Raw genomic sequence first — 22,711 nt, forward strand, 5'->3', positions numbered from 1 at the left:
AACCACAGCCGACTCTAGAAGCAATAGCAGCATTTTCACTCCGCAGGTGCATCTCATCCACGCTTTGGGGTGCCTGCCCTGCCTATGACTTCTGGGGCTGGGATTTGAGGCTCTACCAGGCCACAGCTCGCCAGCTCATAAGCGGTTAACTACCTGATTCAGCTCTTTGTCTCTTTCACTCCTTTACATCGGACTCACGAGGGCTGGGGGACAGCTCCCTTTCGCTAAGTGCTTCCCGCGTGCTGAACACCGCACGAATTCCCCTCGGCCCTACAGGACCAAACGACTCAGAGAGGGTGTGCGGTTCCACTGAGGACGCCCAGCGGAACAGCCGCGCCCGCCGCGATGAGATCCCCTGCCTGTCCAGCCCAAGCCCAAGCGCCCTCGCGGTCACGTGGCATTTCTGGAACATTCAGAACCTAACAGCCAGAATGCAGGAGGACCAGGCCGAGGCCGCAGCGCTAAACAACTCGCGCAACTGGCGGTCGAGGACCAGGCAGCGCCCACCGGCTAGGACCTCCATCTCGGTGAGCGGGCGAAGGGCTGGGGCCCTGTGCCGCTGGCGATCCCGGGGACCGCCTGGAACTCGCGGCACTAGGGATCCAGATGGAAAGTAACCCAGAGGCACTGCAGCCGCCGGAGACACAGCTACAGTACCGGACTACGGCCAAGACTGCCATAAGCCACGGGCGGGGCGAAACCCGGCCTTTTGAAAGGCAGCGATTTAAACCAATCAGCGCAAAGGGTTGGCAACCCTCCGCCCAATTGGAATCGCTCTCATTCTGAAGGCGGTTCCGACATGGAGTCCGGCCGCCCAATGGGAGAGGTGGAAATTTCCAGAACGAACGGAACCAATGGGCGCGGCCGCCAGCGCGGCTATGATTGGCAGAGCAAAAGACCAATCTGTGTCGCAGAAGTCCGCTCCTCCCTCCGTTCGTGCAGCCTGAGATGGGTGGGTTTATAGAGGGACGTCCAATCCTGAGGTGCGGGGGAGGCAGGGTTGAGGGAATCACTCCCCGCTGTCCAATGAGAGGGAAGTGGAGATGATGGGCTGGACTTCAAACCAGTAGTAGAGCAGCACAGAGAGCCCCCTAGAAGTACTCGACCAGTTAGCAGGCGAGGAAGGGGCGGGAGCCGGGGGTCCCGGCAGCTTCTAGTAGGTTCCAGAAGGCGGCGCGTGCGGTTGGGATCGCGGAGCGGACGGATTCGATTCAACGGGGTTCCGGGCCGCGCTGCGCTATGGAGCAGGTGAAGGGGGAGGGGCGGGCTGAGGCCCCGAGACCGCTCGGGGACCGGCGGAGGCCCGGCCACGGTAGGGGGCGGGGCGGGTGCCGGATCTAGGCGACCGGAGCTGGGTGCTGGGGCCGGACGGGGCGGCGGCGGGGAGGCGAGGGCCGCGGGCGGCGGGCGGGAGCGGGATGTGTAGCGAGGCCGGCCGCGGGTAGCGCCCATCGCCCCTTGGTTGGGCGAGGAGGGCCGGGAGGAGGCCACAGTTTGGGTGAGTCCGGCCGGCGGCGGGAAGAGGGGCCGCGACCGGGTCCTGAAGGCGTCCCAAAGGGGCTGCTGCGGGCTATTCTGGGGAGGGTGCGGGCCGCAGAGGGCGGGGTGGAGTTGGGCCAGGGGCCGGGTTCGGCACCCGCGAGGTAGCGCTCCGGGAGATCTGAGACAGCCGACGGAGAAACCGCTCGGGACTTAGCCACGAGGAACTTGGACGGATCCAGGGAGCGGGGATGGGAATACACTGGGAGTAACCCAGGGTCTTAGCAGCTTGGGATCCAGTTGGGGCAAATCTTACTCTTCTGCATCTGAGAATGTGAGGGTGGGAGAGCGTTGAGCGGGGATTTGAGGAGCCGCAGACCGAGTGTAGCTGATGCAGTAAAGGGAAGGGTGCCGCAAAAGTCCTTGGAACGAATTCCATCTCTGACAGTGGTTTACAAATGTATTGCGGCCCCTCCTCCTCTTTTTGTATGCGTGTGTGTGATTGTCGAGTGACCAAGGACCGACACTTCCGAAAGGTGGGTCCGAAAGGTGGATTTCTGGCTCCACTGGGACGGTTGTAGACAATTTGCAGAGATTAACCGCTAGAAGTTATGGGCCTCTCTTGAGCATTTGGGGGGCAGAGTTTGAAGCGGCTGCTGCTTCCTTTCAGTGACTTGGTTATGTCCTTGGTAGCTTGTGGTTGTGAAAGGCCTAGAGATTTTGTTCCATTGGAAGCTGTCATTGAGCTGTAATGATTCATCGGAAGAAAAAGGACAAAACAACCTCCGAGAAACCTCTACCAACATCTGAGAAATCATCCGCTCGAGAGTACTACCCTCGTCGCTCCGGTCCCATAACACTTGGGGGTGACAATTCTGAAACTATACCTGGTATTTGGTTCTTACTTCAGGTCCATAAAACTAAGATCGCCCACACACTCCCCTTAAATAAGACATCTCGATGGACTAGTGACTACCACCCTTTTTTTGGTGTGAGTTACAGAGCTTAGCCTTTGGTTTCTTGTAGCAGTTTGCTGCTTTAGGCAAAGCTCGAGCTTCCTTGCTGTATTAAAAAGAGTGGAAATGAAGTTAATAAACTTTTTGTGCGCATGTAATACTTCAGTTGTATGTAGGATTAAATGGGCTGTAGTATAGGTGAGGGAAAAATTTCTGGAATAAGACATTGCTCTTTTACTTTTAAGAAAGGATCTCAGCTGGGTGCAGTGGCTCACACGTATAATCCCCAGCACTTTGGGAAGCCAAAACGGGCAAATCACCAGAGGTCAGGAGTTCGAGACCAGCCTGGCCAACATGGTGAAACCCCCTCTGTACTAAAAGTACAAAAATTAGTGGGGCATGGTGGCGCTCGCCAGTAATCCCAGCTACTGGGGAGGCTGAGGCAGGGGAATCGCTTCACCCCGGGAGGCGTAGGTTGCAGTGAGCTGTGATTGTGCCACCACACTCTAGTCTGGGCGACAGAGTGAGACTCCGTCTTGAAAAAAAGAGAAAGGACCTCTTTTTGCTGTAACAAATTTATTTTTTATTTTTTAGAGACAGGGTCTGGTTCTGTGGCCCAGGCTGAAGTGCACTGGTGGGATCATAGTGCACTGGTGGGATCATAGTTCACTGCAGCATCAAATTCCTGGCCTCAAGCGATCCTCCTGCCTCAGCCTCCTGAGTAGCTAACCACACGCCACCACAACTGGCTATTTTTCTTTTTTTTTTTTTGAGACGGAGTCTCGCTCTGTCGCCCCGGCTGGAGTACAGTGGCCGGATCTCAGCTCACTGCAAGCTCCGCCTCCCGGGTTTAGGCCATTCTCCTGCCTCAGCCTCCCGAGTAGCTGGGACTACAGGCACCCGCCACCTCACCCAGCTAGTTTTTTGTATTTTTTAAGTAGAGACGGGGTTTCACCGTATTAGCCAGGATGGTCTCGATCTCCTGACCTCGTGATCCGCCCGTCTCGGCCTCCCAAAGTGCTGTGATTACAGGCTTGAGCCACCGAGCCCGGCCCACAACTGGCTAATTTTAAATTTTTTTGTAGAGACGGGGGTTTTGCTATGTTTCCCAGGCTGGTCTCGAATTTCTGGGCTCAAGCTGTCCTTCAGCCTTGGCCTCCCACTGCATTAGCACTAGAATTACAAGCGTGAGTCACTTTGCCTGGTCTTAAAATATTTGTTTTTAAATCACCACCACCCATGATAGAAGTGTATGTGCAGGTAGATAGATGGTGAATGAATATTTGACTTAGGACAGCAAACTGACATGGCAACTGTACAGATGACGTGGCATTTAACCCCAGGTGTGTTTGAGCCCACCATCTGGAAGCCATTCCTGAAAATAAACAAGATTTTGTTTTCATTTTCAACTGTGAAGTTTGTATTTCAGTTTAGAAAATACTCAAGTTGGTCTGGGTGCGGTGGCTCACACTTGTAATCCCAGCACTTTGGGAGGCGGAGGTGGGTGGATCATGAGGTCAGGTTGAGACCAACCTTCCAGATTTGTGAAACCCCATCTGTAGTAAAAATAAAAAAAATTTTTTAAAAATCGCCCCAGGGGTGGTGGCTCACACCTGTAATCCCAGCACCTTGGGAGGCCAAGGCGGGTGGATCATGAGGTCAGGAGTTCGAAACCAGCCTGGCCAATATGGTGAAACCTTGTCTCTATTTTTTAAAAATATAAAAATTAGCTGGGCGTGGTGGCATACTCCTGTAGTCCCAGCTACTTGGGAGGCTGAGGCAGGAGAATCGGTTGAACCCAGGAGGTGGACCTTGCAGTGAGTCGAGATTGCACCACTGCACTCCAGCCTGGGTGACAGCGAGACTGTCGCTCTTTTTTTTTTTTTTTTTGAGACGGAGTCTCGCTCTGTCGCCCAGGCTGGAGTGCGGTGGCCGGATCTCAGCTCACTGCAAGCTCCGCCTCCCAGGTTCACGCCATTCTCCTGCCTCCGCCTCCCAAGTAGCTGGGATTACAGGCGCCGGCCTCGTCGCCCGGCTAGTTTTTTGTATTCTTTAGTAGAGACGGGGTTTCACCGTATTAGCCAGGATGGTCTCGATCTCCTGACCTCGTGATCTGCCCGTCTCGGCCTCCCAAAGTGCTGGGATTACAGGCTTGAGCCACTGTACCCGGCCGACTCTCTCTCAAAAAAAAAAAAAAAAATTTGGTGGGCATCGTGGCACACACCTGTGGTCCCAGCTATGTGGGAGACTGAGGCAGGACAGTTGCTTGAAGCCAGCTGGTGGAGGTCGCAGCGAGTGGACATTGCTCCACTGCCCTCCAGCCTGGATGACAGCGAGACTCTGTCTCCAAAAAAAAACAAGTTGGACAGATTTCGAATGTTCAAGCTTGTCTTTTTTTTCAATAGGGGCCTTTCAAATAAATCCCACAATGATACACTTCTTACATTTAACCCAACACAGGCATACAGCCATGTAACACATTCAGCAAAACAGTATTTACTGTTATGTGCCCTGTGTGCTGGTATTTTTTGTCCCACTTGGTCTCTTAAAATGCTGGTCATGACCTACAAAATTGATTTCCTGACCCACTGCTGATCAGTACTGTGTTTGAAAAATGCTTTTTTAAAGCATAGGCAGGAATTTCACCAGCTGCCTCTTGACCCCACTTGAGTTTTGTTAACCCTTTGTGTTCTGGCCTCCGACTTGGGCTCTAGGATTTTTTATCCCTTGTTTGCTTAATTTGGCAGGTTCCTTCTGCCTGTGCCTCTGTAAGGTCTCTAATTGATGAAGTTCCTGATCTATTTCGGGATTCCAAAATCATTTCTCTTTTTTTTTTTTTTCCAGATAGAGTCTCACTCTGTCCCCCAGGTGAGAATGCAGTGGCACGATCTCAGGTCACTGCAACCTCCGACTCCCAGGTTCAAGTGATTCTCCTGCCTCAGACTGCTGGGTAGCTGGGACTGCAGGCGTGCACCACATCAGGCTAATTTTTGTATTTTTAGTAGAGACGGAGTTTCACCATGTTGGCCAGGCTGGTCTCGAACTCCTGACCTCAGGTGATCCACCCGCCTTGGCTTCTCAAGGTGCTGAGATTACAGCCTAAAATCATTTCTCTTAACAAAATTATTTCTTGCATCAATTTACTGGGTTGTGAGTGGATGATACATAGAATGAGTTAGTAACTTAGGTGACATAACTGTCTCACAGAACGTTTACCTCTTAAAGGTATATTTTGGTCTGGTGTGGTGGCTCACCTTTGGGAGACTGAGGCAGGAGGGTTGCTTTAGGCCAAGAGTTTGAGACAAGCCTGGGCAATATAGCGAGACACCATCTCTACCACAGAAAGAGAAAAACATGGCCGGGCACGGTGGCTCAAGCCTGTAATCCCAGCACTTTGGGAGGCCGAGACGGGCGGATCACGAGGTCAGGAGATCGAGACCATCCTGGCTAACATGGTGAAACCCCGTCTCTACTAAAAAAAATACAAAAAAAAAAAAAAAAAACTAGCCGGGCGAGGTGGTGGGTGCCTGTAGTCCCAGCTACTCGGGAGGCTGAGGCAGGAGAATGGCATAAACCCGGGAGGCGGAGCTTGCAGTGAGCTGAGATCCGGCCACTGCACTCCAGCCCAGGTGACAGAGCAAGACTCCGTATCAAAAAAAAAAAAAAAAAAAAGAAAAACATTTAGTCGGGCGTGGTGACATACACCTGTAGTCCCAGCTACTTAAAAGGCTGAGTTGGTCGGGCGCAGTGGCTCACACGTGTAATCCCAGCACTTTGGGAGGCCAAGGCGGGCAGATCACCTGAGGCCAGGAGTTCAAGACCAGCCTGACCAACATGGAGAGACCCCCGTCTCTACTAAAAATACAAAATTAGGTGGATGTGGTGGTGGTGCATGCCTGTAATCCCAGCTACTCAGGAGGCTGAGGCAGGAGAATTGCTTGAACCTGGGAGGCAGAGGTTATGGTGATGTGAGATCGCGCTATTGCACTCCAGCCTGGGCAACCAGAGTGAAACTCCGTCTCAAAAAAAAAAAGAACGAAAGAAAGAAAAAAGGCTGAGTCAGGAGGATTGCTTGAGCCCAGGAGTTGAAGGTTACAGCCAGCTGTGATCATGCCACTGCACTCCAGGCTGGGTAACAAAGTGAGATACTGTCTTTAAAATATATATATATATATGTATATATATGGCCGGGTGCGGTGGCTCACGCCTGTAATCCCAGTACTTTGGGAGGCGGAGATGGGCGGATTATGAGGTCAGGAGTTTGAGATCAGCCTGGCCAACATGGTGAAGCCGCATCACTACTGAAAATACAAAAATTAGCCAGGCGTGGTGGCAGGAGCCTGTAAATCCCAGCTACTCAGGAGGCTGAGGCAGGAGAATCGCTTGAACCCAGGAGGCAGAGGTTGCAGTAAGCCGAGATCGTGCCACTGCGCTCCAGTCTGGGGACAGAGCAAGACTCTGTCTCAAAAAATAATAATAATAAAATGAATAAATGAAGGAGCTTCTCAAGGGGCTGTCTGCCCTCAGGTAGGCTGCTGTGGGGCGCCTGGCCTTTTGTGGGGCAGGTCAGTGAGGAGAAACCCTTTAGTGAGGACCCTGTTATGACAGGGCCAAGGCCTGCTTCACTTTTTTCTTTTTTTTTTTAATTAAAAAGTAAACTTTAATGTCGAAAATGCAAACTTGGGAAGGGCAGAAAGATCACACACAGGGCTGTCACTTCACACTTGGAGGGTTGCACAGCAGCCCAGCAGAGGCACTCTTCACTTCTCAGACAGTGGGGTGGGCGGGCAGAGACGCTCCTCACTTCCCAGACCATGCAGGGGCTGGGCCGAGGAACTCCTCACTTTCCAGACAGTGCAGCGGCCAGGCAGAGGTGTCCCTCATTTCCAAGACAGAGGCGGGCGGGCAGAGGTGCTCCTCTCTTCCCAGTCAGGCAGCCGGGCAGAGGGGCTTCTTACTTCTCAGACGGTGGGGCGGCCAGGCAGAGTTGCTTCACTTTTTCAAACTGCTGTATCCCACCAGGCGCAGTGGCTCATGTCTGTAATCCCAGCACTTTGGTAGGCTGAGGTGGATGGATCACCTGAGGTCAGGAGTTTAAGACAAACAGCCTGACCAATATGGTGAAACCCCATCTCTACTAAAATTACAAAAATCAGCCAGGCGTCGGGGCGGGCCCCTGTAGTCCCAGCTACTTGGGAGGCTGAGACAGGAGAATCACTTGAACCTGGGAGGCAGAGGTTGCAGTGAGCTAAGATGGCACCACCGTACTCCAGCCTGGGCGACAGAGTGAGACCCCGTCTCGAAAAACAAAACAAAACAAAACCCTGCTGTATCCCTACTTTTTGCATTCTAAATGTTTGAGAATGGAGAGGTTTAAACCACAGTAGCATTTCTTTATTCTCTATCCCCTTTGTAATGTAGTAATATTTAAGAATGGCAGGAATCAATTTGGGGGGCTAGCTTGACTGTTACCCATTAGTGAACATTTATCTGTCATGTGGCGACATGTTGCCACACCAGGAAATGGAGACCAGTTCTTCTGTGATGGGAGGAGATGGCAACCATGCCATAGGCAGGCATCTTGCTGCTCCCAAGAAAGAGAAGCCTCCGCTGCCATCCCACAGCCTTCGGGTCACTGGAGCATGTATCAGTGCCACTCCGCCCACCTTCTTCCTGTGAGGGGTGACTAGGCCTGTGCTCCATTTATCATTTGGATGCTTTGGAAATCTGTGACAAATGAATTGACTTTTCCACGAAAGCATGTGATACGTCCTGGAGTGGCTTCATGAGCTCCATGTAGAGACCGGAAGAGTGGCAGAGCCCTCGTTCATCACATGAGGGCTGGCGTGGAGTGCAGCCTGGGCTCTTTGCCCCTGCTTGTTTTTTCTTTGCTGGCTCCCTAGGGAAGGTGTGGGAAATTAAATAAATGAACAACTATTCTCTTTTCTGATCTGTAAAGTCACCTATTTATTTGTTGGTAACTCCGTAAAAGAATGAGTCTTATCTTAAAAGCTTGTGATTAAATGGACTCATCATAGAAAAGCTGTGTGCTCCTTTCCCCTCAGGTCAATGAGCTGAAAGAGAAGGGCAACAAGGCCCTGAGCGCGGGCAACATCGACGATGCCTTACAGTGCTACTCTGAAGCCATTAAGCTGGATCCCCACAACCACGTGCTGTACAGCAACCGTTCTGCTGCCTATGCTAAGAAAGGAGACTACCAGAAGGCTTACGAGGATGGCTGCAAAACTGTCGACCTAAAGCCTGACTGGGGCAAGGTCAGCTGTGGGCAGCGGAGGGAGAGAGGCCCTTCAGACCTTTCCAGAAATGCCTTTTGGTGGCCTGAGGCTCACCTGTCCTGATAGACTGATAGTTACCTACTCACCTCCCTGTTTGAGTATCCTCCTCAGAAACAGCATTTTTTATCAAATCTAAGATAGCTATTAGTTGTAATACAGCCTTTATTTTTGGTACTAAGAAGGAAGAGGTTGGGGCTGGGCGCGGTGGCACATGCCTGTAATCCCAACACTCTGGGAGGCTGAGGTGGGCAGATCACTTGAGGTCAGGAGTTCAAGACCAGCCTGGCCAACATGGTGAAACCCTGTCTGTACTAAAAATGCAAAAAAAATTAGCCAGGCATGGTGGCATGTGCTTGTAGTCCCATCTACTCAGAAGGCTAAGGCAGGAGGAGCACCTGAGCCTGGCAGGCAGTGGTTGCAGTGAGCTGAGATCGTGCCACTGCACTCCAGCCCAGATGACAGAGCAAGACCCTGTCTAAAAAGGAGGAGGAGGAAGAGGCCAGGTGCAGTAGCTCACACCTGTAATCCCAGCACTTTGGGAGGTTGAGGCATGAGGATTACTGGAGCCCAAGGGTTTGAGACCAGCCTGGGCAACATAAGGAGTCCCTGTCTTTACCAAGAAAATAAATAAGGAAAAAAAATGCTGCTAAAGGTACCACAGTTGATCAGAGGTGAATGGGGTGGGGCGGATGTGCCTCTGCTATTTGGATGGATCCTTAAAGTAAAAGCCTTGGCTTTGTAGCCTAATCCTCTCCTTTTTTCTCTTTGGCCTTCGTGTGAATACTCATTTTTCCCCCATTAAAAGTAGAATTGGCCGGGCGCGGTGGCTCACGCCTGTAATCCCAGCACTTTGGGAAGCCAAGGCAGGCGGATCACAAGGTCAGGAGATCAAGATGGTGAAACCCCGTCTCCACTAAAAATACAAAAAATAGCCGGGCACGATGGCGGGCACCTGTAGTCCCAGCTACTCAGGAGGCTGAGGCAGGAGAATGGCATGAACCCGGGAGGCGGAGCTTGCAGTGAGCCAAGATCGCGCCACTGCACCCAGCCTGGGGGACAGAGCGAGACTCCGTTGCAAAAAAAAATAAAATTAAATTTTAAAAAGTAGAATTGTTCTTTTTTGAGTTTATCTTCTGCATTTACCTCTGGGTGTTCTTTATTTTGTGTCTTTCTTTGGTGGTTTAAGGGCTATTCACGAAAGGCAGCAGCTCTAGAGTTCTTAAACCGATTTGAAGAAGCTAAGCGAACCTATGAGGAGGGCTTAAAACACGAGGCAAATAACCCTCAACTGAAAGAAGGTTTACAGAATATGGAGGCCAGGTTGGCAGGTAGGTACCACGCACAGTTTTCTTTCTTATTATTAATGGGATTAATTTTGAGTCTTCCCCTGAGAAATGTCAGTCTGTTAGGGTATGGGACACAGTAATTCTAGTGAACTCATTTCATAGTGATGTGCTTTCCTTTACTCGGACAGAGAGAAAATTCATGAACCCTTTCAACATGCCCAATCTGTATCAGAAGTTGGAGAGTGATCCCAGGACAAGGACACTACTCAGTGATTCTACCTACCGGGAGCTGATAGAGCAGCTGCGAAACAAGCCTTCCGACCTGGGCACGTAAGTGGACGCCGCTCATTGAGGTTCTGGAAATCTGGAGGAATGTTATGCTTTTTCTTCCCATAACCTCACAGCAGAGGGTTCCCTGCCCTAAACTGCAGTTTCTGCCTTTGCTTATTCTCTGCAGAGCAGTAGCGGGTGGTCATTTATTTGTAATTATAGAAAGGGTCAGGGGAGCATATATCACAGTAATCTAGAATGTTCCTTGTCATCTATATACACCTCTTGCCTGCTATCCTAGAACTGTAATCTAGTGTCAATCCCATCCTTTCAATCTCCTTAGGCCCTACTGTCTCTGTTGGTATATCAGGGTGGAAACAGGCTTGAAGTTCATGTGTAAAGATGTGTCTAAATCTTGTACTGGTATCCATCTCTGTCTCAATCCTCTGGCTCCTGAGATCAGCTATGGAAGTATACCTAAAACAACTTATTCCTCTGTGTATCTGCCAACCTTGAATAAACTTGACCTCTGTAACTTTTATTTATTTATTTATTTATTTATTTATTTATTTATTTTATTTTTTCGAGATGGGGTCTCGCTCTGTCACCTAGGCTGGAGTGCAGTGGTGTAATTTCGGTGCACTGCAACATCCACCTCCTGGGTTCAAGAGATTCTCCTGCCTCAGCCTCCTGAGTAGCTGGGATTACAGGTGTACACCACCACACCTGGCTGATTTTTGTATGTTTAGTAGTAGCGACAGGTTTCACCATCTTGGCCAGGCTGGTCTCAAACTCCTGACCTCAAGTGGTCTGCCTGCCTCAGCCTCCCAAAGTGCTGGGATTACAGGTGTGAGCCACCGTGCCCGACTATCTGTGACTTCATTTTATTTATTTTTGTTGACTCTATTTTAGATGGTGTTTTGATGGTTTGAGCATTCCTCAATTGTATCTCATGAGTGATGCAAAATCTAGCCATCTTTTGATGGGTGAGGAGCTTCTAAACACAGGAATCTGACTTTAATAGTGGGAGTTAAAAGACTGATTGTGGGGAGAAGTAATTGCAATTTTTCTTTCTTTTTTTAAATCAATACTAGGAAACTACAAGATCCCCGGATCATGACCACTCTCAGCGTCCTCCTTGGGGTCGATCTGGGCAGTATGGATGAGGAGGAAGAGGTTGCAACACCTCCACCACCACCCCCTCCCAAAAAGGAGACCAAGCCAGAGCCAATGGAAGAAGATCTTCCAGAGAATAAGAAGCAGGTCTTGTTTTTTCTCCTCACTGTCACTCATTTATAGATAACTAGAAATCTTTATGTTGAATGGGAACATCTGTCAACCTTGAATGACCATGATTATTATGGTTTTTTTTAGAGACGGAGTCTCGCTGTGTTTCCCAGGTTGGTCTTGAACTCCTGGCGTCAAGTGATGCTCCTGCTTCAGCTAGGATTACAGTCACAAGCCACTGTGCCCAGCTGTAACTATTTTGAGTGCTTTGAAATGTGCTAAGCTTATGACTATTATTCATTAGAATGGTCAGCATGTTAAAAGATCAGCTTCAGGCCAGGCACAGTGGCTCACGCCTGTAATCTCAGCACTTTTGGAGGCCAAGGTGGGTAGATAACCTAAGGTCAGGAGTTCAAGATCAGCCTGGCCAACATGGTGAAACCTCATCTCCACTCAAAATAGAAAAATTAGCCAGGTGTCATGATGGGCAGAAGAATCACTTGAACTTGGGAGGCTGAGGTTGCAGTGAGCCAAGATCTCGTCACTGCACTCCAGCCTGGGCGACAGAGCGAGACTCCATCTCAAAAAAAAAAAAAAAAGATGAGCTTCACAAGAGAATTCCTAGGAGTGATGTGTAGCCAAGAGTGAGCAGCGGGAGTTGCCCTTCCCATGGTCGCAACAGTAGCTTCATTGCTGCCAGTGTGAGTGTTGGTCAGAGCAAGACCAGAAAGTTGGGAGTAATTCACATCCTTGTCATGATCCAGAAGAATGTCCACATCAATCCTTAGACCTTTGCTTCCTGGCTGGACATGGTATGCAGTTGGGAGCGTCCGCTAAGCGGCACTCTTTTGGAGCAGGAGGCATGCGCCTCAACAATTTCATTTCCCTCCTTGTAACTGGAACAGCAGATTGTTGCCAAATTTAGCACCTTGAAATGGGTAAGCGTTGGTTGTTTAGGGTGTCTCAGCTGGAAAAAGGCCCTCCACTGTGGGCGGTAGCGAGTTTTGCCGAAGACTCGTGCCACTCAGCCCCTTCTCATCCTCTCACCACGCCCTCTGCTATGGTTCCCTGACAACTAAGATCCTGAGGCAGCCACAGGACCGACACCAGATCTGCTGCAGCCTCTCAGAATAAAGCCTGGTCCAAAACTCTGCTGTCCTCAACGGTTGCTTCAAGTTGAAGGGATTTCCTCTCCCCTAAAGAAGCGCTCTGCTTCCTGACAAAGATCCAGGAGAGTAGGTGGAAAAGGGGGAGTTTCAGAGCAAGCAAAGATGAAATTAGTTTTCATTCTAATGGCTGATACTTGACTGTATTGTCTATAGCTGATTGATGAAGAGGCCTTCAGGAGAACTTGCTAGAGTTCTGTACATGTTAGCTGTATTTCAGAACTTGTGACAGATCATAGATTCTTGCTGTCTTTGTCACCTGAGTTAGATTTGCTCAGCACTCACTTCTAAACCTCATCTAGGCACTGAAAGAAAAAGAGCTGGGGAATGATGCCTACAAGAAGAAAGACTTTGACACAGCCTTGAAGCATTACGACAAAGCCAAGGAGCTGGACCCCACCAACATGACTTACATTACCAATCAAGCAGGTGAGGCCCAGAAACCAGGGGCAAGGGAATTATTGGGTATCTGAGGGAAGAAGCAAGGACTGACTATTCCTTCTTCACCATCCTGCCTGGCAGCGGTGTACTTCGAAAAGGGTGACTACAATAAGTGCCGGGAGCTTTGTGAGAAGGCCATTGACGTGGGGAGAGAAAACCGAGAAGACTATCGACAGATTGCCAAGTAGGCTTGACCTTCCAGAATACCTTGATAGCGTGGAGGGTTTCCTGTCCAAGACTTAAGTTTCTCTGCATGGGGAGGAGGGCTGCTGGCCATAGAATCTGCTGTGTTAAGAAAGGGCTGGCAGGCCGGGTGCGGTGACTCATGCCTGTAATTCCAGCACTTTAGGAGGCCGAGGCGGGCGGATCATGAGGTTAGGAGATGGAGACCACAGTGAAACCCCGTCTCTACTAAAAATACAAAAAATTAGCTGGGCATGGTGGCGGGCGCCGGTAGTCCCAGCTACTCAGGAGGCTGAGGCAGGAGAATGGTGTGAACCTGGGAAGCAGAGTTTGCAGTGAGCTGAGATCGCATGACTGCACTCCAGCCTGGGCGACAGAGCGAGACTCCGTCTCCAAAAAAAAAAAAAAGGGCTGTCAAGAAGGTCACTGCAGACAAGACAAAACGTGTTGAAGGCAGTGATGCGGATCTTTCCAGTTGCAGGTGTGTTTTTCTGCAGGAGCTGACCTTATCTGTTAGTCCTAAGCAGTCTTCGTCTCTCTCTCTTTTTCAGAGCGTATGCTCGAATTGGCAACTCATACTTCAAAGAAGAAAAGTACAAGGATGCCATCCATTTCTATAACAAGTCTCTAGCAGAGCACCGAACCCCAGATGTGCTCAAGAAATGTCAGCAGGTGGGTAGGAAAGGAATAGGGGTATTTTCTTGTTTTCCTAATAATTGAGCCATTGTTTCTTACTGTTTTATTTAATAACGAAGTTGACTTTTTTTTTTTTTTTTTTTTTTGAGATAAGGTCTCACTCTTTCGCCTAGGCTGAAGTACAGTGGCACAGTTATGGCTCGCTGCACCCTCAACCTCCTGGGCTTCATTGATCTTCCCACCTCAGCCTCCTGAGTAGCTAGGATTACAACCGTGTGCCACTACATCCAGCTAATTTTTTATTTTTTTATTTTTTGAAACGGAGTCTCGATCTGTCACCCAGCCTGGAGTGCAGTGGCACGGTCTCTGCTCACTGCAACCTCAGCCTCCCAGGTTCAAGCAGTTCTGCCTCAGCCTCCCGAGTAGCTAAGACTACAGGTGCGCACCACCACGTCCAGCTAATTTTTGTATTTTTAATAGAGATGAAGTTTCACTATATTGACCAGGCTGGTCTCAAAATTCCTGACCTCATGATCCATCCACCTCAATCTCCCAAAGTATGGGATTATAGGCCACTGCACCTGGCCACGTCCAGCTAATTTTTTAATTATTTGTAGAGAAGGGGGTCTCACTGTGTTGCCCAGGTTGGTCTTGAACTCCTGAACTCTAGTGATCCGCCCTCCTCAGCCTCCCAAAGTGCTGGAATTATAGGCGTGAGCCACTATGCCTGGCTGAACCTGACCTTTTTTTAGGTAGTGGCTTTGGTCATCTTATATGATTCTTTTTCTGTCATTTAACAGTGACAACATATAGGAAGTGATCTGGTTTTTGGTTTTGTTTTGTTTTATTTTTTGCAGTTTTTTGTATTAGCCAAGATTTCAACCCTAAATGTGTTAATATTGAGGGCCTGTGCATTAAGAGTGTTAATAGTTCTTGTAACATAACACTTTGACTATTTTATACAACAAAAATGATGTGAATCAGGCCAATTGTCATAAATTATGTAGGGCGTGACTTTATATTCACAAAAGGATTGGTGAGAAAATGAATTGTGCTAGTGAGGTGTGTATCCTTTTCATACAGGGCTTATTTTTGCACCAAGTGTTGTGTCAGTGCCATTCATTCTCTTTTATGGTAATCCCAGCACTTTGGGAGGCCTAGGCGGGTGGATCATGAGGTCAGGAGATCGAGATCATCCTGGCTAATGCGGTGAAACACCATCTCTACTAAAAATACAAAAAATTAGCCTTGCATGGTGGCAGGCACCCCTAGTCCTAGGTACTCAGGAGGCTGAGGCAGGAGAATGGCGTGAACCCGGGAGGCGGAGCTTGCAGTGAGCTGAGATCCCACCACTGCACTCCAGCCTGGGAGACAGAGCGAGACTCCGTCTCAAAAAAAAAAAAAAAACTGTAAATTTCTTTTAAAAATTTGCCAGCAATAGCAAGGACCATAGCAATAGCTCACGCCTGTGATCCCAGCACTTTGGGAGGCCAAGGTGGGCGGATCACAAGGTCAGGAGATCGAGACCATCCTTGCTAACACAGTGAAGCCCCGTCTCTACTAAAAAAATACAAAAAAAAAACTAGCCAGGTGTGGAGGCGGGCGCCTGTAGTCCCAGCTACTCAGGAGGCTGAGGCAGGAGAATGGCGTGAACCTGGGAGGTGGAGCTTGCAGTGAACCGAGGTCGTGCCACTGCACTCCAGCCTGGGTGACAGAGCGAGACTCCGTCTCAAAAATAAAAGCTTGTCAGCAATTCTCTGAAAATTAACGTCCTAATATTTAGATGATTATGAGTGTTTACTATTCCAAGAATTGTGTTTTGTAGGCAGAGAAAATCCTGAAGGAGCAAGAGCGGCTGGCCTACATAAACCCCGACCTGGCTTTGGAGGAGAAGAACAAAGGCAACGAGTGTTTTCAGAAAGGTGCTGCCTGCAGCTCGGGGATCGGGGGAGCGGTGCTGCGTGTGCCTCCCATGCCAGGCTGGGGGGTAATATGGCCGGCTACATGTGGGGGCTTTTTGCTTTTTAAAAGATAGACTTTGTTTTTCTTCCCCAGGGGACTATCCCCAGGCCATGAAGCATTATACAGAAGCCATCAAAAGGAATCCGAAAGATGCCAAATTATACAGCAATCGAGCTGCCTGCTATACCAAGCTCCTGGAGTTCCAGCTGGCACTCAAGGTGAGGAGACCTGTGGGGGCGGCCATTACTATAAGCCTGCACGTGAGGAGTGGGTTTTCTCTCTGTGTTTTCGTCAACATTGGGTTGATGATGATGTTTGAGACAGTGTCTCACTTTGTCCTGCCTCGGCCTCCTGAGGAGCTAGGACCACAGGCACATACCACCACATCCCGCTACATTTTTAATTTGTTTGTAGAGTTGGGGTCTTGCTGTGTTGCCTAGATTTATAGTGGTGTGTGTGTGTGTGTGTGTGTGTGTAAAATATGGGACCTGTATCCAACTGGTCCTGGCCCATGGAGTTACTACTGGTTGGCAGTACATTGGAAGGTGGGTCCTTTCACCCCTGTATCCTTCCTCTTTTTTCTTTGTTTTTGCCTTTTTAACTTTTTTTTTTTTTTTTTGAGACGGAGTCTCACTCTGTCGCCCGGGCTAGAGTGCAGTGGCCAGATCTCAGCTCACTGCAAGCTCCGCCTCCCGGGTTCACGCCATTCTCCTGCCTCAGCCTCCCGAGTAGCTGGGACTGCAGGCGCCAGCCACCTCGCCCGGCTAGTTTTTGTTTTTGTATTTTTTAGTAGAGAAGGGGTTTCACCGTGTTAGCCAGGATGGTCTCGATCTCCTGACCTCGTGATCTGCCCGTCTCGGCCTCCCAAAGTGCTGGGATTACAGGCTTGAGCCACTGCGCCCGGCCCTTTTTAACCATTTTTAAGAAGTGGAATTGCTGGGCCATGTGGTGTCTGTGTTTACTTTTTTTGTTTGTTTGTTTATTTGAGACAGTCTCGCTCAGCTGCCCAGGCTGGAGTGCTGTGGCACAATCTCGGCTAGCTGCCACCATCTCCCGGGTTCAAACAATTCTCCCATCTCATCCTCCCAAGTAGCTGGGATTACAGGCACCCGCCATCGTGCCTGGCTAATTTTTTGTATTTTAGTGGAGACGGGGTTTCACTGTGTTGGCCAGGCTGGCCTTGAATTCCTGACCTCAGATGACCCACCCGCCTCAGCCTTCCAAAGTGCTAGGATTACAAGGGTGAACCACTGCGCCTGGCCTCCTTTTGTTTTTTGTTTTTTTTTTAAGACGACGTCTGGCTCTGTCGCCCAGGGTGGCTGGAGTGCAGTGGCACGATGTCAGCTCACTGCAACCCCTGCTTCCCCAGCTTAAGCCATCCTCCCACCTCAGCCTCCTGAGTAGCTGGGACTACAGGTGTGCACCACTGTACCCTGCTAATTTTTTTTTTTTTTTTTTTTTTTTTGAGAGGGAGTCTCGCTCTGTCACCCAGGCTGGAGTGCAGTGGCGCGATCTTGGCTCACTATTTTTTAGTAGAGACGGAGTTTCACCAGGTTAGCCAGGATGGTCTCGATCTCCTGACCTCGTGATCCGCCCGCCTCGGCCTCCCAAAGTGCTGGGATTACAGGCGTGAGCCACCGTGCCCGGCCAATTTTTCTATTTTTTTATAGAGACAGTGTTTCACCATGTTTTCCCAGGCTGCTCTTAAGCTCCTGGGCTCAAGCGATCCTCCTGCCTTGGACTCCCAAAGTGCTGGGATTACAGGCATGAGCCACTGCGCCCGACCTATGTTTAATTTTTGAGGAACCACCATATGTTTTTCAGCAGCTGTACCATCCTTCCTTGCTTTTCTGTTTTGCTCAGCTAGGTAGGTCTGCTGTTCTCAGTCATATCAAGTTTGGTCAAATACGATTGACACTGTGAATGGAGTTCTCATCATTCTATCGAATATCAGCCCCCTGCCTCTTTCAGCAGTTTTTTTTGACTGTTCTCTAGCTGACAAACCTGGACTATATTGTGAGAAGGTGACAAAGTGTGACCCGTCTAGAAACAGCCATACCTGCGTTTGTGTTGGTTTTTATATTTTGTGCCATTGTCTTCTGGGTCTGTGTCTCAGCTTAGAGACATCATTTCTACTAGTAGGATTGTACAAGAGTCATGTCAAAAGCATATTGATTTGTGAGGCAAAGAATAGCAGGTTGTCCGTCACCTCGGAGGTGGGCAGTGCTTTCCCAATCATGAGAGCGTGGAGAAAGAATGAATGGGATTTCTGCTGCTGTCCAGCTTCTTGGTGGAAGGGTTGGAATTAAGCCCAGGTAAGCTCAGTGTATTGCATAATATTCTCTTCTTCATGATTTCTTACTTTGAAGATGTTTCAGAGAGAAGAATACATAGTGAATATCTGGTGTATCTTCAACTTTTATCTGACAATTAAATACTGACCTTTTTTGCTGAACTGTTTGTGAAAGGAAATTGTATTCATTTGGCACTTAGAATGAGACATCCAAGTCTTGTGCACGCATTGCCTGAAAAGACTCCCTGTCCAGTGCAGCACTGTCACCACACGCAACCTCACCAGACCAAGGCCTGATGCCATCTGCCATCTGTCCATCCATACTCAGACTTGCCCACTTCTCCAAAAATATGTTTTAAAACTAGGGGTTTTTTATTTTATTTTATTTTGAGACAGAGTTTCACTCTTGTTGCCCAGGCTGGAGTGCAATGGTGTGATCTTGGCTGACTGCAACCTCCGCCTCCCACATTCAAGCGATTCTCCTGCCTCAGCCTCCCAAGTAGCTGGGATTATTACAGGTGCAGCCACCAGCACAGCAATTTTTTTTGTTGTTTGTTTGTTTTTTTTTTGAGAAAGAGTTTCACTCTTGTTGCCCAGGCTGGAGCGCAATGGCACGATCTCAGCTCACCGCAGCCTCTGCCTCCCAGGTTCAAGCAATTCTTCTGCCTCAGCCTCCCTAGTAGCTGGGATTATAGGCATGTGCCACCACGCCCAGCTAATTTTGTATTTTTAGTAGAGAAGGGGTTTCTCCATCTCGGTCAGGCTGGTCTTGAACTCCCGACCTCAGGTGATCCACCCGCCTTGGCCTCCCAAAGTGCTGGAATTACAGGCGTGAGCCACCGCGCCTGGCCGCCCTTTTTTTCTTTTTTTTTTTAAGTAGAGACGGAGTTTCACCATGTTGGCCAGGCTGGTCTTGAACTCCTGACCTCAGTTGATCCACCCACCTCAGCCTCCCAAAGTGCTGGAATTACAGGCATGAGCCACCGCACCCGGCGTTGTTTTGTTTTTTAATCAGTAGTGGTTTTGGATTCCAGAGCTCTCAGTACCAAGGCCCATGCATTTGGTCTAGCTGTCATGTACTCTTCAGTTTCTCAAACTGGAATTGTCCCCCGCTATGTGTTTTTCATAGCATCAGCCTCTTGCAGAGTCTAGGCAGTTAGTCTTTTGTGGGATGATCCATCATCTGGAGTTGTCTTTTCTGGTGTCGTCACCTCTGTGTGGTGCTGGATGAGGTGTTAGTTGGAAGTTCACATGCTTGAGCTGCCTGTAGTGAGCTTGTCCAAGGGAGTGAGCCTAATATCTTTCTGCTGCTTCATTCTAGGACTGTGAGGAATGTATCCAGTTGGAGCCGACCTTCAGTAAGTGCCTTTCTGCTGCCTGTTCCCTGTCTCTAGCCAAAAGATTAGAGAAGGAAAGGGCAAGCCCTTTGTCTACCTGTGTGTCCTTGGGACCTGTAGCATTTAGGATCCAGCATCAGCAGGTGTGAACAGTGTTGATGTGCAGGTGAAGAGGTGCAAGGAGCAGCCTTGGGCGCTGCGTTTGGATAACGCACCACCTCTCCTGTCTGTAGTCAAGGGTTATACACGGAAAGCTGCTGCCCTGGAAGCGATGAAGGACTACACCAAAGCCATGGATGTGTACCAGAAGGCGCTAGACCTGGACTCCAGCTGTAAGGTGGGGCTGCTTCTGGGGCTCCAGGGCTCGCCCTGCCTTTTTCTGTGTTGGGTCTTTTCCATGTTCAGTCCCTGATTTCTTCCCTGTCACCTCCATTTCCCTGTTTCTCTCTTACTTGCTCTGTCTTCCCTTGTCAGTTACCTCTGTTATCTTGGACCTGCTGAAGTAGTGAGCTGGGTGGTGCTAACACTCTTCCCCTTTGTCTCTTCTGGACTGCAGGAGGCGGCAGACGGCTACCAACGCTGTATGATGGCACAGTACAACCGGCACGACAGCCCCGAAGATGTGAAGCGACGAGCCATGGCCGACCCCGAGGTGCAGCAGATCATGAGTGACCCAGCCATGCGCCTCATCCTGGAACAGATGCAGAAGGACCCCCAGGCACTCAGCGAGTATGTAGAGTCAAAGAGGCGGCCTTGCTGGAAATGGAGAACAAAAGCAGGCAGATGAGTGCACGCAGCTGGGAGGGGTGTGCTTGGTCTGGGAGGAAGAGGAATTCTGTCATTCTTCCTAAACTTGAGGAGATTGGCAGTGGGTGGAGAGCTGGAAGGGCCTTGTTTGTTAGTCATGATAGCTTAAGCAGTCATTTGGAAAAGCCCATTTAGCTGGGAGAAAGGTCTTGGCTGGAAGCTGTGTCGTGGGCTCGGAGTAGGACTGGCAAGTTCTGCAAAGTGGAGCAGGCCTCTGCAGCTCTGCGCCCCAGGCCTCGCCAGGACCCCTCCCTGCTGGGGCCTTCTGTAGAGGGGGTTGAATTGGGGCTTGCTGTGAGAGCAAGTAAGATTTTAAAGGTTGTCTCATTTCAAATAACTGCCTCTTCCTCTGTAGACACTTAAAGAATCCTGTAATAGCACAGAAGATCCAGAAGCTGATGGATGTGGGTCTGATTGCAATTCGGTGATGACTTGTTCATCCCCCTTCCCTTCGCCCTCATGTGGAAAGAGGAGCTGGGACCGCGGCGAGCAGCACAGAGCAGAAGGGAGAGCAGGGGAGAGAAGGCCTCATCTCTCTATATTTATACATAACCCCGGGGAAGACACAGAGACTCGTACCTGCGCTGTTTGTGCCACCGCTGCCTCTGGGCCCTCCCAGCACACGCATGGTCTCTCCACCGTTGCCCTCGAGTTCCGTATCTCCTTCCCCTGCCCCCAGTTGCTGTCTCGGCTGCTCTCCCATAGTTGGTTATTTTTTATTTGGGGCAGTGGGCATGTATGGGGAGGGGAGGGGGTTCTTCCAGCCTCAGGTCCCACCTGTCTCACGTTGTTTATTCCGCGTGCCCTTCTCCAATAAAACAAGCCAGTTGGGCGTGGTTATATGTTGCTTTGGCCTTGAGTGTTTTTTTTTTTTTTTAACCAAGAGTTTGTCTTGCAGGGGCTGCTCCTGGAACCTGATCTCGCTCTTCTCTTTGGGGTGGGCTTAGGAGGAGTCAGGTGGCTTTGCTGAGAGGGTTGCTAGGTGGCGCTGTTGCTCAGTGGCTGGAGGGACATCTGGAGGCTTCCCCACCCCAAGTGGTATTAATGAGAGGTTCAGATAAGCTTTGGGGTGTCCCCAGTGCTGTTAGTTCTCCAAATTATAGTCCCAAAGTTAGAAACTGGCTAGATCCAGAGAACAGGATTCCCGTGTGACCTCTGGAGGTCACTGTGGGGGGAGGGCAGCTATACTGTCAGTTGCTGTTAGATTTAGGAGTTGGAGGCCGGGCGCGGTGGCTCAAGCCTGTGATCTCAGCACTTTGGAAGGCTGAGACGGGCGGATCACGAGGTCAGGAGATCGAGACCATCCTGGCTAACACGGTGAAATCCCGTCTCTACTAAAAAAATACAAAAAAAAAACTAGCCGGGCGTGGCAGAGGGCGCCTGTAGTCCCAGCTACTCGGGAGGCTGAGGCAGGAGAATGGCGTAAACCCGGGAGGTGGAGCTTGCAGTGAGCTGAGATCCGGCCACTGCACTCCAGCCCAGGCGACAGAGTGAGACTCTGTCTCAAAAAAAAATAAAGATTTAGGAGTTGGGTCATGGATTGTTTTTGTTTTTGTTTTGTTATTTGAGACAGAGTCTCAGGCCAGAGTGCAGTGGTGCGATCTCAGCTCACTGCAACCTCCACCTCCTGGGTTCAAGTGATTCTCCTACCTCAGCCTCCCCAGTAGCTGGAATTACAGGAGCCTGCTACCACACCCAGCTAATAATTGTGTTTTAGTGGAGACAGCTGTTTTGCCATATTGGCCAGGCTAGTCTCGAACTCTTGACCTCAAGCGATCTGCCTGCCTCAACCTCCCAAAGTGCTGGGATTACAGGCATGAGCCACCGCACCCCACTGGGTGATGGGTTTTTATTTGTTTTTTTCTTTTTTTTTTTTTTTGAGGCGGAGTCTCGCTCTGTCGCCTAGGCTGGAGTGCAGTGGCACAATCTCGGCTCACTGCAAGCTCCGCCTTCCCGGTTGACGCCATTCTCCTGCCTCAACCTCCCGAGTAGCTGGGACTACAGGCGTCCGCCACCTCGCCTGGGTAATTTCTTTTTTTTTTTTTTTGTATGTTTAGTAGAGACAGGGTTTCACCATGTTAGCCAGGATGGTCTCAATCTCCTGACCTCATGATCTACCTGCCTTGACCTCTCAAAGTGCTGGGATTACAGGCGTGAGTCACCGCACCCGGCCTGGGTGATGGTTACAATGCACGGCTCTCACCTGAGAATTTAGGGTTCTAAGCTTTAATTTTACACTTTTCCATGGTTGCAAAAAGCTGCGTTTTCTAAAGCTGTCTTCCTGGACTGGGGAGGCCTCTGGGGCAGGAGTAAAACTTCCTCATTTGCTCCAAGAGTGCTGCTTTTTGGGCTAGGAAGTCTCTGAGACTAGC

At 49.9% G+C, this 22,711-nt stretch overlaps 1 protein-coding gene across 1 annotated transcript; it reads left to right on the forward strand.

Moving 5' to 3' along the window:
* The first annotated feature begins 1,094 nt into the window (after positions 1 to 1,094).
* Positions 1,095 to 21,186, forward strand: STIP1 (stress induced phosphoprotein 1). Its single transcript, XM_010376891.2, has 14 exons — positions 1,095 to 1,248; positions 8,501 to 8,710; positions 9,918 to 10,059; positions 10,206 to 10,347; positions 11,382 to 11,550; positions 12,983 to 13,109; positions 13,203 to 13,305; positions 13,856 to 13,976; positions 15,766 to 15,862; positions 15,996 to 16,120; positions 19,517 to 19,553; positions 19,766 to 19,869; positions 20,089 to 20,261; positions 20,695 to 21,186. The coding sequence occupies exons 1-14, from the start codon at positions 1,240 to 1,242 to the stop codon at positions 20,765 to 20,767; spliced, it is 1,632 nt and encodes a 543-aa protein (XP_010375193.1). The 5' UTR covers positions 1,095 to 1,239; the 3' UTR covers positions 20,768 to 21,186.
* Positions 21,187 to 22,711: the final 1,525 nt, after the last annotated feature.

The sequence above is a fragment of the Rhinopithecus roxellana genome, chromosome 15 (assembly GCF_007565055.1).
Source record: "Rhinopithecus roxellana isolate Shanxi Qingling chromosome 15, ASM756505v1, whole genome shotgun sequence".
Taxonomy (NCBI): Eukaryota; Metazoa; Chordata; class Mammalia; order Primates; family Cercopithecidae; genus Rhinopithecus; species Rhinopithecus roxellana.